This window comes from Asterias amurensis, chromosome 2 (genome assembly GCF_032118995.1).
Source record: "Asterias amurensis chromosome 2, ASM3211899v1".
NCBI classification, from domain to species: domain Eukaryota; kingdom Metazoa; phylum Echinodermata; class Asteroidea; order Forcipulatida; family Asteriidae; genus Asterias; species Asterias amurensis.
In genome coordinates this window covers 9,358,530-9,372,162 of record NC_092649.1, presented here as the reverse complement: position 1 = coordinate 9,372,162, position 13,633 = coordinate 9,358,530, and the positions used below count along the sequence as shown (strand labels likewise).

Below are 13,633 nucleotides of genomic sequence, written 5' to 3'. Positions count from 1 at the left end.
TCATGTTTTCCTTTCCTGCAGATGTGAACCCTGAGAGTGCCGATGCGATCCTATTCAGAGAGAGGAACATTGACGTCTGCAACATGAAGATCCTTCTAGACAGATTGGCCGCTAGTACGCCCACTGATCAACCCCAAGGAAGGAGAACCACCCGACATGGGTACACCACCAGCCTGGGCGTAGAGGGAGGCGGACAGGGGCGGTTGATGGCTCCCACAACCGAGCATCCCTTGGGTGTCTCCGGTACCCCGACAAGACAACTGTGCAAGCCGAGATGGGAGTAATCTCTAGAGGGTAATCGCTAGACACAACAACCTCCAATGACCTCATCTTTAGGGTCATTGGATTAATACTGATGAGGTCAAGTGGGGTCATTTGTAGTAGTAACCTTTAAGAATCCGACTTATGATGCTGTAATTGCAAGCCGAGATGGGAGTAATCTTTATAGGATAATCGCTAGACACGACCTCCAATGACCTCATCTGTTGAGTCATTGGATTAGTACTGATGGGGTCAAGTGGGGTCATTAGTAGCAGTTACCCTTTAGAATTCGGCCCAAGCCTATTATTATGATGCTGTAATTGCGAGTTGAGATGGGAGTAATCTCTAAAGGGTAATTGCTAGATGCGACCTCCAATGACCTCATCTGTAGAGTCAATGGATTAATACTGATGGGGTCAAGTGGGGTCATTAGTAGCAGTTACCCTTTAGAATTCGGCCCAAGCCTATTATTATGATGCTGTAATTGGGAGTCGAGATGGGAGTGATCTCTAAAGGGTAATTGCTAGATGCGACCTCCAATGACCTCATCTGTAGAGTCAATGGATTAATACTGATGGGGTCAAGTGGGGTCATTAGTAGCAGTTACCCTTTAGAATTCGGCCCAAGCCTATTATTATGATGCTGTAATTGCTAGTCGAGATGGGAGTGATCTCTAAAGGGTAATTGCTAGATGCGACCTCCAATGACCTCATCTGTAGAGTCATTGGATTAATACTGATGGGGTCAAGTGCTCTCTAGAATCTGAACCAAGCTCATTATCATGATTCTGTGCGTGTGAAGAAAACACATCCCAACGAATTATAGTTACAAGTGGTTGATACATCTATGGTCTTGGTGAGTGCCTGTTTTATTCAAGCACAGTATCAGGAAATTCCTGCATAGTCAGTTTACACATTCCTCACTTTTGTTCAGGCTGCAAGTTTGTTCGTCCTTGTTTGTTGGTGCTCTAATTGAGTTTGGGGTACTAAACATTTCCTCAAATGAAGAAGCAATAATCATCCAATACATACGATCAGATATTTCAAGATTAAATAAAAACTCTGTGGTACTAGTCTGAATGCTCTGTGTGACTTTTGGTTTGAGGCAATAATTTAAAACTGAGACTTTTCTTTACAAAAACTAGAATAATGGAGGAAATTGGGATAAATACGTAGAGTTGCTGTTGGATGTATGATTAATTGAGACAAACAAAGTTACAGTTGATTCGAAAAAAGGATGTTTGAAGCGATTACATGTACCTCTACAAATATGTTCAAAAAGGGTAAAAGGAAAACCTGGAAAATGAAAATGATAATTGTGTCACGAATAAAAAAGATTGTTTGACAGATAAAAAAACAAACAAGAATGCAGGTTTCCCCTTTGATTGCCAAGCCACTCTGTAGGGCTTAACAAAAATATATTGTTGTTTCTCTAACCCGACTTTATAACTATTCCCAAACTGCTGACTGCTACCATTTCTGTTGGTAACTTGACAAGTTTTACCATCAGACAAAACTTAAATTAGTTTATTAAATCTGAGTGCAAAATAATGTTTTTAAAAATCCCATTATATCCCAATCCTGCATATTTGTCCACCTTTTATCTTATTGTGCACTAAAATGTTACAGACAACAAAGCTATTTTTTATTGGCCCGTATTATCCCACCGTCAGTTGCCATGCTTATATACACTGGGCTTTTTCATAGCGCCATTTCATTTAGACCACAGTGCATAATAGCAGACAGATAATAGCAATGCAAATAATGCAACAAATAACAATTTAAAAGAAAGAAACTATAGAACAAACTTTTGTTTAAAGTGCTTTTATGAAACTAGGCAGCGAGTTTGATGTGCATTTGTAGATAGGATGTTTGTTCCACAGTCTTGGAATGACTAGAAAAAAGGATTTGTTGGCAGCTTATTTAAAGGGAGGTTATACATTTGATAATCACTCCTAAAATAAATGGCAGTAAAAAGTACAGCAGCTTTTAATATTGAATTAAGCATTTTCAGAACAATTTCACTTTGAAGTAGTTTACTGAAAAGGATATCCGTTTCCATTCTCAAATTTGATATATTTTAAGAGTGATTACCAAACGTATACCTTCCCTTTAAACAAATATTGACGCATGACAAGTTGGACCTCTTTGTATAAACTATTCGGGGTTTGTATTAGGAAACAAAATGGTGCTTTAGTTTAATAGATGTTTTTATTGAAACAGTTGTTTTGTCAGTATTCTTTCAGAACTTCAATAAGGAGGAAAAAATACTTGACCTTATTTGGTTATATTGTTTATTATACTTATTGCCGTGTTCTTGATGGTTTTGTTGACATAGAGGTTATTTTTGATACTTTTGTCCAAAGAGAAAAACAGTGTAAATACATATGTAAATTTGTTTATACAGAAGATCCCCCCCCCCCACACACACACACCCATAAGCCTTTTGAAGGTATGGTGGACATGATAGGAGTGTACTATTTGGTTTGGGTGTATACACACAAAATTACCCAAACCTTATAGTGTTGTAGCATTGTGTCCGTCATATCTCAAAAAGGCTTACTGTACATACATGTAAATTAGAGTAAGGTTGTTCTCTGTTTAGTTTATTTTTTGAAGTAATATTAAAAAGTGATGAAAATTTTCTGTTTGAGGAACACAGAGAATGTTAATTTGTTAGTGTTATAGACCGTTTGTCACAGTCTCTCGATGAAACTGAAACTTCATGAGCAGGACTTCCAATATTATACTTTTGAGGTTGGATTTGAAATTGTCCAGGGTAGCAGCTTTTTTAAGTGAAGATGGAAGGGTGTTCCACAATTTGGGTGAAGTGTATTCATTTCATTTACTTCATGTCAACACCAATCAACTCAAAATGTGATAACATTGCTCAGTTAAACATACACTGTAACTTGTACAAAAGAAAACTTGATCTAGTTATGCAAAAAGCTGTGTAGCCATTAGATTTAGTCCTTAGTGTTGTGTTCATGAAGTTTTGGGAAGAGGGTTCACTCGTTAAGCAGAGATTGTGGTTGAAATTAGAGGTTTTATTTGGATTATGGATTCAGCCAGAAATACTGGGGAAAATGGCCGATATGTTTACGTTGTACAAACTCAACACAGTGTCAACATCTTGCGTTTGATGAAAAATCACCTCAGAAATCAAGTGCATCAAAGATGATTAATTGAGAAAATTACTGCATTGGACCATTGACGTAAAAAGCTTATGGTCTATGGCTTTTGTTTTATTAATATTAAAGATACAATACGGGATTGGTGACTGGCAGTTTTTTCTGTTTGAGGAAAGAAAAAATTTCCATTACGGAGAGAATTACTCCAACCAGTACATATTTTATTCATCTGAATTAGAATCCCTGACAAAACATAGTGTGTGTTATTCAGTGTTGTCTGTTCACCCTTCGTAGACAGTTTTTTTTTCATGTAAAAATGTTAATCACTATATGCCAAAAACATGGCTGATTTTGTTTTAAATATATATATTTCAGGCTGGAAAATCAGAAGCAGTGGAAAAATATGTTTATTGATTTGTTCCACCTTTTCGTGAGTCTTATTATGATTGCGGCAATCAAAATAAGCAACAGTGATTGTGGAGCTCTTTCAAAATACAATTGTTTGTTATTTTGACATTAATTCAGATGGAGATATTCCTAAGAAGGATTGGTAGTCTTTAAACTTTATAGTTCATAAGTTTTCGTATTGAAACTAACCAATAACATGTCACCAATCTAAATGATACAAAAACAATACCTAGATGTAAAAGAATTTAAGTTTAAATAACAGCATCACTTTTTTCAAATCATGGTTTCTCTATTGAATAAACTGAATCATAAATCCTTTGTTTTACAAAAAGTGATAATTTTTTGGAAGTTCACATCAAATTTGCATCGCATTCGCATTTGCAGAAAGTATGGCCTTTACTCATCAGAGGATGCTCTCTTTCTAAAATTAAACACAAAAAATAGTTAATGGCCTTACGTTTCGACCCTAGCACAGTCTTTCTCGAAAGTTTAAAATTAAACACAACAACAAATTGACTAATCACTAACAAATACTGTTTATCATCAGTAGCTGATGGCCCAATTAAAGCTTCCTGTTTTATGGTGCATTTTTTTTTATAGAGCAATGATAGAGCTATATGATTTGACACATCTGCTGGTAGCTGTTTGTGAATCATATATGCATGAATACACACATTCACATACAGATGGACAAATTCAAAGGTCATAATTTCCTTTGTACTTTGTGTGAGGATCCCTGATTCCTGGAATTCAATGCAAGTCCCATGCATTGAATTGGTTGGAATACTTCAATGAAAGGTTATTAATATACTCAAACCACTTGCACCACAAGGCACAATTATTTGTATACTTGTGTACCCATTTATTTCCTCAAAGTCCTATTTTCTTGTAACCTTAGTTTACAAACAGAGTAGCCTGGTACATGTACACTCCTTGGCCCAATTTCACAGAGGTGCTTAAGCAGAGAGTATTGCGTACAAATATTCTGCTAATCAGAAATGAGCTTGATACCAGTCACAAATTGTACATGTGACATGGTAGTTTGGAGGGTAACCTTATTGTGGTAAGCATGATTTTGCTGTACTTAGCAATTTTTTTGTGCTGAAGCAACTCTATGAAATTGGGCCCAGGTCCCTTCTGCCAGGAGGTACTACACATGGTACCACCACTACTGTTCATGAGGGAAATGTTGAAATTGTTTACCATAATGTTCACACAAATTCTAAGAGTTGTTCTAAAAGTAAACAAGTTTTGAGATGTTCTTCATACCAAAAGTTGATAACAATTGGACTCTGTAATCTCCACAAACTGAAGTAATGTTTTAATGTGTTTTCCCAATTGTGCTGTGAACATGTTCTTGTGGGAAGTTCAAAGTTCAAAGTCCGTTGCATACCAGTGATTTGGGGCAAGCTTTTGAACAGTGAACTCCTAAACACAATGGTACCAGGCTTTGCCTATCTCATAGTCTGAGCAATTCAAATTTAAACTTGTTTTTGTGACTATAAGCAAACCATTGTACCCGTGTGGAATATACAGCCCTGTATACTGCATTTCACAAAACTCTAGGATTAATCCTATCTCAACTGAGAACGAGTAGCCTGTTCTAACTTAGGATGGGTTTAATGCGTCCTACGTCTATAGATACGAAACTAAACTCGTCCCAAGATTAATCCTAAGTTAGGAAGAGTTTGGTGAAATCGATGGCAGGGAGTTTTTGTTTCACCCCAAGGTTGTCCCAGTGACTTTCACATACTGTCCCTGCCTATGTCTCTAGTCTAAAGGGTTCTGGGGTGGATTTCACAAAGGTAGTCCTAACTCAGGACTAGTCCTAGCCAATGATAAGAGATAGGACCAGTCCTAAGTTAGGATGAGTTACTGGTCCTAACTTGGGACCAGTCTTATCTCTTAGCATTGCCTAGGACTAGTCCTAAGTTAGGACTACCTTTGTGAAATCCACCCCTGGCTGCATGTTTTAAGAATACCCTGGGCTTTTCCCACTTGCCCCTACTCCAGAGGTGGCTAATTCCCGGGCAGACCAGGGGTAAAAGCTATCCGAGTGTGAAAGGGCTGGCTGGTTGTTTTTTTCTCTGGGGTTGCTCTGAGAATAGAGTAGTGTGAAAAGGGCTAGATTTTATTCAAATCTAACCCGCAAAATGGCCGACTGGCAGCTGTGTAGCCAGAGTCACTCATTCAGACAAAGGTTTTTAAAAAAACATTACTGTTAACATTTTGTTGTTGGTTTTAATTTATTGGCTGGCCTATACAATGCTTAATTGTTTTTTGTAATTCAAACTGTATAGTAAATAACTTGTTTTTCATGATTGAAGCAATACATTATCATGTTTATAAGTTAATTTTTGTTTAGCCGTGTTGTTGTCTTTCATATTGACTGTGGCTCAATATTTACTTGCAAGTCAGAAAATAGATTTGTGATAAGTTTTTGATAAAATGTAAAAAAGTATTATATTTGTTTCTCGCGTTTTGTACTCTTAAAGGTAAAAAGGCCATTGTTAATAAAATAGACAAAATGTTGAATGTTAAAAAAAATTATGGAGTGGTGAACACTTGATTTCTTTATTTTTTGTGTATTTCGATTCCACTTATCTTTATTTCACTTTTTGAGAACATGTGATGAATTACAAATTTGATTTAAAGGAATGACAACGAATCAGCCTTGTTTTTTGGGCACCAACGTTGGTTAAAACTAGCATACAATAATTAATGTTTGAATGCTGAGGATTTCGTTTATGAAATGTCACTGTTTTGTCAATGTCAGAAGTGTACCAGTACATTGGCCTTTTCAACTGCTACCCATTTTTTTTTAAAGGGAATGTATACGCTTTATCCTTCCTTCCTTCCTGTGAAGTGCAGCCTTGCTTATGTGAGGATAAATGCACTGCGAGTTTGCGCATGCGTCCAAGAAAAATAAGCAGGACATGCTGTCGAGTGCGGACATTTTTAGTGTGAACAAGTGCAAGTAAAAACTGTTGGATATGGAGAGCTACTTATCACTCTGGAAATTAATGAGATAAAAACTGCCTACAGCAGCTTTCGATACCATATAAAGCATTTTGAGGCACATTTTACTTGAAGTAATGTGTTTATGTAAAAGATATAAGTTTTTACGGCCCAAAATTTGAACCTGAGAACACTACTGCAGTTGCACTTCTCAGATTGTGTATCAGGGATTATTATTTCTACATACACTATTTTCTATATAGGATTGAAACAAACGAACGATTTCAAAAACCAACTTTCCCTTTAACCTAAAAGAAGTACAATGCAAATCCTCAAAAGTTTCATTGAATCCTCCACAGGAATCTTCTTCAAAACGCTTTCTGAAACCCAATCACTTAAACAAATTTGGTAAGTTGCACTTTGTTTATAAAGGCGCTTGATGGTATAATTATTAGCATAAAATGTTACTCGTAATGAGTAATTGGGAGCTGTTGAAAGTGTATAACATTGTGAGAAACAGCTCTTTCTGAAGTAATGTAGTTTTGAGAAAGAGGTAATTTCGCAATAAAAAACTAAGTTCAGCTGAAGCCCTTTATTTTTTATTTTACTTTTCTCTTGCAAAATTGAGTCCAAAATTTCACAGGTTTGTTGGTTACTGGTCTAAGCATGTCTGATGCCTTTAATGAGAAAAGTGGATTTCCAAAGTTATTTAAGAACCATAGAGCTATGTATAAGAACTTAATAAATAAGATGGTTAGGGACATCAGTGATTGGTCAATCACTTGACGTAATGTGATTGGTCCAATATTTTTATTTTGATGTACAGCATTCAACCATTCAGCTGTCGATTTCCATGCTACGCAACCTTTTTTATAGTCTGGTGTCTAAGTGCGTTGATTTACGTGTACAGATCAACTGGGTGTAAGACCGAGTTTCCACGTAAATAAAACACACACACGGCTACCACTACCTCACGCCGTCGTCACACACAGGGCTGTCATTTCCCAGAACAGTCAGTTATGCCAGTGAAAAACAGACAGGAAAACCAGAATGTAACACTTTCCTGAATGCGTAAATTACATGTAGAACAGTGACCACCAACCAACCCTTGTAAAGTGCACATTTTTATATGACTCTTTCGTTTCAAATGGGCTTGCATGAGTTGTTCTGTTTGACGTACCGGTAGATGCACGACCGAACCTGAGCGTAACGGAGTGAAGCTGTCAACGGGGAAAACGGTTAGATTTCACGGCGTTTGCTTTGTCCGGACATGATGGGGCGGTGCGGTGTAGTGGTTGTGTTCGCGTTGCTTTTCGTTGTTTATACACACGGGCGGCAAATGTCTCCTTTTGTTGACCCTTCTTGTCTGGCGGACAAGGATTGTTCCTGGAATTGGCAGGTAAGTGTTTTGATATTTATAAAAACGTTACAATTCAAAAATTAAACAAACAAAAACGCTTATAAGAGTAGGCTATATTAATATGTTTGAATTTTATTTTTATTTTATTCCGAAATATAACAAACACATATTTGGCAATGCAATTAATAATACATTCATAAATACCTCAGATGGTTTCACTATTCCTATTGGTGGAGAGCGCGTCACGTGGGTGTATGACCAGTAAAAAGTGTTGAAACATGAGCATGACACGCGAGCTTGCACCTGTTCTTATATTAAAAGGGACAGTTTCTTCATTCCTATTGGTCGAGAGCAACGGCTGAAATAGTTGTGCCACATCACGCGATACGCGCGACGCGCACAGCATTCCCTTATAAGGAGTTGTTTACCCGAGGGCGGCGGAGGGCTTTTTTACCATTTCATAGCTGGAGGGGTGTTGTGTTGTGTTGAAAGAAATCATTGAACAATTATAATTTTTACATTTATTTTACTTTTTGACCAAAAAGTGTTGATGTTTTTGATTGGATGAAGGTTGAATGGGAATCAAAGTGTGTTGAATCGGTTTTCAACTAGTGGTTTAAACCCGCCGAGGCCTGGTTCTTGATAATTTACCTCGACTTTGTCCGGTAAAATTATCAAGAACCAGGCCTCATTGGGATTTCAACCACTAGTTGAAAACCTCTTCACCACAAATTGATTCCCTTATTATTGTAACTTCATCGGAGTTATCCATCAACAACTTAAATCTATCTGCCATACAAAGGAATAAAATTTCATTATATTTACTGATTAATCATTCCTTATCTTGCTGTAATATTATAATCATGTTGTGCTTGACATTTTATAAATTCTAATATTTTTCTTGATATGAGGATTCTATTTTACTGATTTAATTCACTATTAGTGTTTGGAAACATTATAATGTTTTTATTTTAGTGCTATGGAACTAACCTGTAAAGATTTAATTTCAAAAGATGGTAGCATTTACGATAAAAAAAGTATGGAGCATTAGAACACACAATCTGCAAAGTAATTCATGCATTTAAACAGTTTTCAGATTGAAATGTTTTGAATTCCCTCTCTAAAACCACATTCCTGGACACCATTGGTAATTGTTAAAGGCCATTCCTCTCACTTGGTGTATCTCAACATATGCATAAAATAACAAACCTGTGAAAATTTGAACTCAACTGGTTGTCGAAGTTGCGAGAGAATAATGGAAGAAAAAACACCCTTGTCGCACAAGTTGTGTGCTTTCAGATGCATGAAATTCAATTCAAATTTGAGTAAGAAATTACTTCAAGTTCTCAAAAACTACGTTACTTCAGAGGGAGCCGTTTCTCCAAATGTTTTATACCATCAACAGCTCTCCATTGGTTGTTACCAAGTAAGTTTTTATGCTTACAATTGTTTGCCGCGTTTTTATGGGCATTTGTTTTTTATCACTTAAGGTATCCCAAGCCCTTTTTACTAAACTTGGTTGTTAAAAATTTAATAATTAGCGAATTTACTGTATGTACCCCTGGAGAGATAGGTTGCAAAGAGGAAATAAAGTCCAACATTCATTTAAGATAAGAGATAGATAGATTGTGCCCTTCTTCTTTGATCACACTTTAAAGCAAACATAAAAAGTGGAGGTTAGAAACTGAAACTTTCCTAAAACATTTTTGGGTCAAACAAAGACAAATGATCAGAGGACCAGACTTTTTTAATCAGCAAAAGGTTGTTTCAACGCCCCCCCCCCCCCCCCCCGAATCAAGTTGTTCTTTTTTCAGCCCCAAAATATTAAAATTTTACCTCACAAGTCAGTTTCCCTAGTGATTTAATACTTAGGCCTAATACTTGAAATAAAAAAAGTTGCATGCATAAGCTACAGGGGGGGGGGGGGGGGGAATTGAACCAACAACTTGGTTTGGACTTGGTAAAGGGCACTCTACTTAGTGAGGAAATTGTTAATTTCTACTAAGAGCATTTTAAGGGCACATAGGCATTGACCAGGGGGCACGGAGGCAATCACCTTCATTGCCTCCATGAAGTATCAGGCCTATATTGTTGCCTCCGGTGCCCCAACTCGTTTGCTGAGCAGCATTTCTTTTTTGCTAAACCGGAACAGCTTTATGAAATTGGGCCCATGGGAGGAATGTTAGTGCATTTTGACAACTGTAAGTTACACCTGGAAGCAATTGTTGTTTGGGCCTATACTGGCCACAGTTCATCATTTTTTAGCAACTGGATGAGCAGTTCTGCCATATTTTCCTGACTCTGCAGAAATTTCTTGAAAATAATCCAATCTGTTCATAATGTTCAAATAAATAGACAATCTCCCTGATTGTGGTGACTTTTTCCCTAGTGATTATCAAACAAAATCGCCCTGGTTGCAAGACGCAAATGTTTGGAGCTCTAGATGAGTTTGGACAGTAAAGGTTTATAAATCAAAGAGTATTAGTTTTACAAAAGTCAATGGTTTAATAACAGAAGATTCTCACGGAAAAATGATTGACATTCTGTATGAGTGACATTTGCTATGGCTGCTGTACGCTCACACTCATAGATTTATTACATTTTTATTAGAAACAAGGGTTAAAAACAACCCGCAACAACTAAATTTATGTGCATCATGTTGAACAAATGTGACACATTTACCATGAAATGAAGGTATCTTTAAAAAAGACAGCTCTGAGGCAGGATACAGACCAACATGTAGGATGGGAGAAAAATCAAAAAAATATTAAACGGAATGCTAAAAAACCATTGTTAAATCAATCTTTATTTAGCAAATGAATTGAAACATAACATCAATAGGCAAAGGATAAAGATTGCACACGACACAAAATAAAATATACCATAATGTATACACTATAGTAGGCATGCTATACTAGCAGATTGCATGTGTAAAAGCAACCTCCCCCATATAATGGCTATGTGGTGCTCTATGGTATGTAATCAGGGACCAAGGATATGCAAAACAAACAATGGGTCACTCCTGAATCTATTGTTGATTACTCACTGGTCACGGTTGGGGACTTGGAAGGGGGTTTCCCCCTTTTCATGGTCCAAAGCATTATCCTGTTTGAAGCTTTTAAAGTATGAGCCACACCCCCTGCACACAAACTGGCTCCAACAATTAGCATAATATGCATAGATCTAGTTTTTGTATCATAGTGTGCAAGAACTCTTTTTCAATTGGGCACATTCCCTAACTTTAGGTCTGCACAGAAACTAGTAACTTTCTGCCATTAAGAACTTACCTTGAACTATGAAATGGGTGATTTAAAAAAATTAAATTTACATACAAACTTTATGCCATATATTGTAGCTTGAAGCAGTGAACCGGGCAGCATTGCACTCACATTGTGTGACACAATGACTTACCAAAGCATCTGGCATGGGCCCAACTTTCATGAAGCCTATTATTATATTAATTTTAATTTTGGTTATATACCCATATACACCAATGTGTGTTAGTACTTTCCCAAGCTCTTTGAAAAAAATCAAAGGCAAAAATCAAAGGCATAATACTCGGGTGGGATTCAAACCCATGACCTTTGCAATTTTCACTAGGCAGTGTCTTAACAACTAGACCATCAGGATTGCCTGGTAGCCAGAGGCAGTTAGAATCCTTTTAATCCGGCGGGTTTGGCAACGATATAATACTCATTAATAATAGATGGAAATTTGCAACAGGAATAAAGAATATTAATTTTGGTTTTACACATATTCTTATTCTTATTCTTTATTTGGCCATTAAACAATAACAATTCAAGCAGACAGTATGAAAAATAAATAATATAAAAACAAAAGTAAATACAAAGCAAGACAAACAGTAAGGGCACAGGAAATTACAAATCAACCCTTATGTGATGGCCAGGATCAACAAAAGTATATACACCGGTATGTGTTAGCACTGTATACTCAGTACTCCATAAAGCCTGTAAGCAAAAAAAACATTGCTGAGCAACGGAAACTCACCCCTAGCAAAAATAGGTTACCAGAAATACTGTACATTTACCATTGCTCTGACTGGTACCCCACTCATTTCTTGCTCATTAAAGAAATTTGCCAAGCAGAATTTTCTGCCAAACAGCATTATGAAATTGGGCCCTGGTGGGTTGGTCTTTAGTAAACAAAACAGGATCATAGAATGGGAGGTCTTTTTGCACTGCAGGCAATACGTTAATGAGGGTGTTTATGTGCAACTGCTTTTATTCCTTGGAAATTCCATTGTTGATTCCATTCTGTCCTTATTGTTCAAGCATTTAAGAGAAATGCCAGAGAAAGAGTTGTCACCAAAATACCTTAAAGGAACACATTGCCTTGGGTCGGTCGAGTTGGTCTTTAAAAAGCATTCTGTAACCGTTTGTTATAAAATCGGTATCTACACAAATATGCCTCGAAATTGCGTGGTTTCGGTTTTACCTCGTCGACAAACACGGTCGGCCATTTATGGGAGTCAAAAATTTGACTCCCATAAATGGCCGACCCTGTAAGTTCGCGACGTGAAATGAAAACCGTGCAATTTTGAGTGAAACTTGTGTGGATCATTATATTCTACTTTTAAATCATCTTTCTAACCATATATGCATTTCATAACAAACGGTTACAAACGCTTTTCAAAGACCAACTCGTCCGATCCAAGGCAACGTGTTCCTTTAATGGCAGTAGAAAACTTACTTGGTTAGCAATGCAGCAGATTTTTATAGTAAAATGCATTTTGATAATCAGTTCACTTCAGAGTGTACAGTGGTTATTAATGGAAATATACATTAGTTAGAGCACCTTCGGGTCTATAAAGCGCTGTATAAAAACTGACTATTATTATTATTAGTTTTCATTCCCTAAAATTTGAATCTGAGAAACATTTCTGTCAGATCCTTTCTCAGATTGTGTATTCCAACTACGGGTTATTCTTCCTGTACGGATTTTCAGCAATATCTCATTGCTACCTTTTGGAATGAATTTTTTGCCCGAAATGTTAGCTTTGTTGTGTTTATAACTACAATATATTATAAGAATAAAACAATCAAACGGTTAAAAAAAAAAAAAAAATAGGCCTATCTCTTTTAATTGCTGCTATTTTACTTTTATAAGTCATTCTGATCCCAGCAAGCTCATATTGAAGAAATGCAACCTCCTTCCCAGTGGTGTCTGAGCTCACTGCTGGAATACCTTTCTTGATAATAATCAGCCCTGGAAGTGTGACTCTGAAATATTCAAATATATAGGATATTTTATTTAGACCTGTGGTCGATCCACTCTATGTGCATCCACTAAAAATGCTAGCCCACAAAAGAGGCATTAAGTCATAGAGCAATTGGCCCCCTCTCGTTCTTGCTTTGAGCCTGTGACATGTCTAACTATACAAAGTCAGGTTGACCATGTGTACAAATATGATTCTTTTGAAGTAGATTACGCCAAAATACTTGCATTTTTATGTATGCGCATACTAAAGAGCACTCTAAGGTTTTAGGATCACTTCC

At 36.7% G+C, this 13,633-nt stretch overlaps 2 protein-coding genes across 5 annotated transcripts in view; both read left to right on the top strand.

Moving 5' to 3' along the window:
- The window catches only part of LOC139953854 (uncharacterized), a 67,160-nt gene extending 61,537 nt beyond the window's left edge, over window positions 1-5,623 (top strand). For all 4 annotated transcript variants that reach the window (XM_071953461.1, XM_071953454.1, XM_071953438.1 and 1 more), the window contains one exon: window positions 22-5,623. In XM_071953461.1, coding sequence (XP_071809562.1) covers window positions 22-284 — 263 coding nt within the window. In that variant the 3' untranslated portion in view covers window positions 285-5,623. The remainder of the gene's footprint in view (window positions 1-21) is intronic.
- A 2,114-nt stretch (window positions 5,624-7,737) lies between these two features.
- Window positions 7,738-13,633, top strand: part of LOC139953844 (uncharacterized) — a 37,758-nt gene continuing 31,862 nt past the window's right edge. The window contains exon 1 of the mRNA XM_071953426.1: window positions 7,738-8,156. Within this exon, the coding sequence (XP_071809527.1) occupies window positions 8,028-8,156 (129 nt within the window). The 5' untranslated portion in view covers window positions 7,738-8,027. The remainder of the gene's footprint in view (window positions 8,157-13,633) is intronic.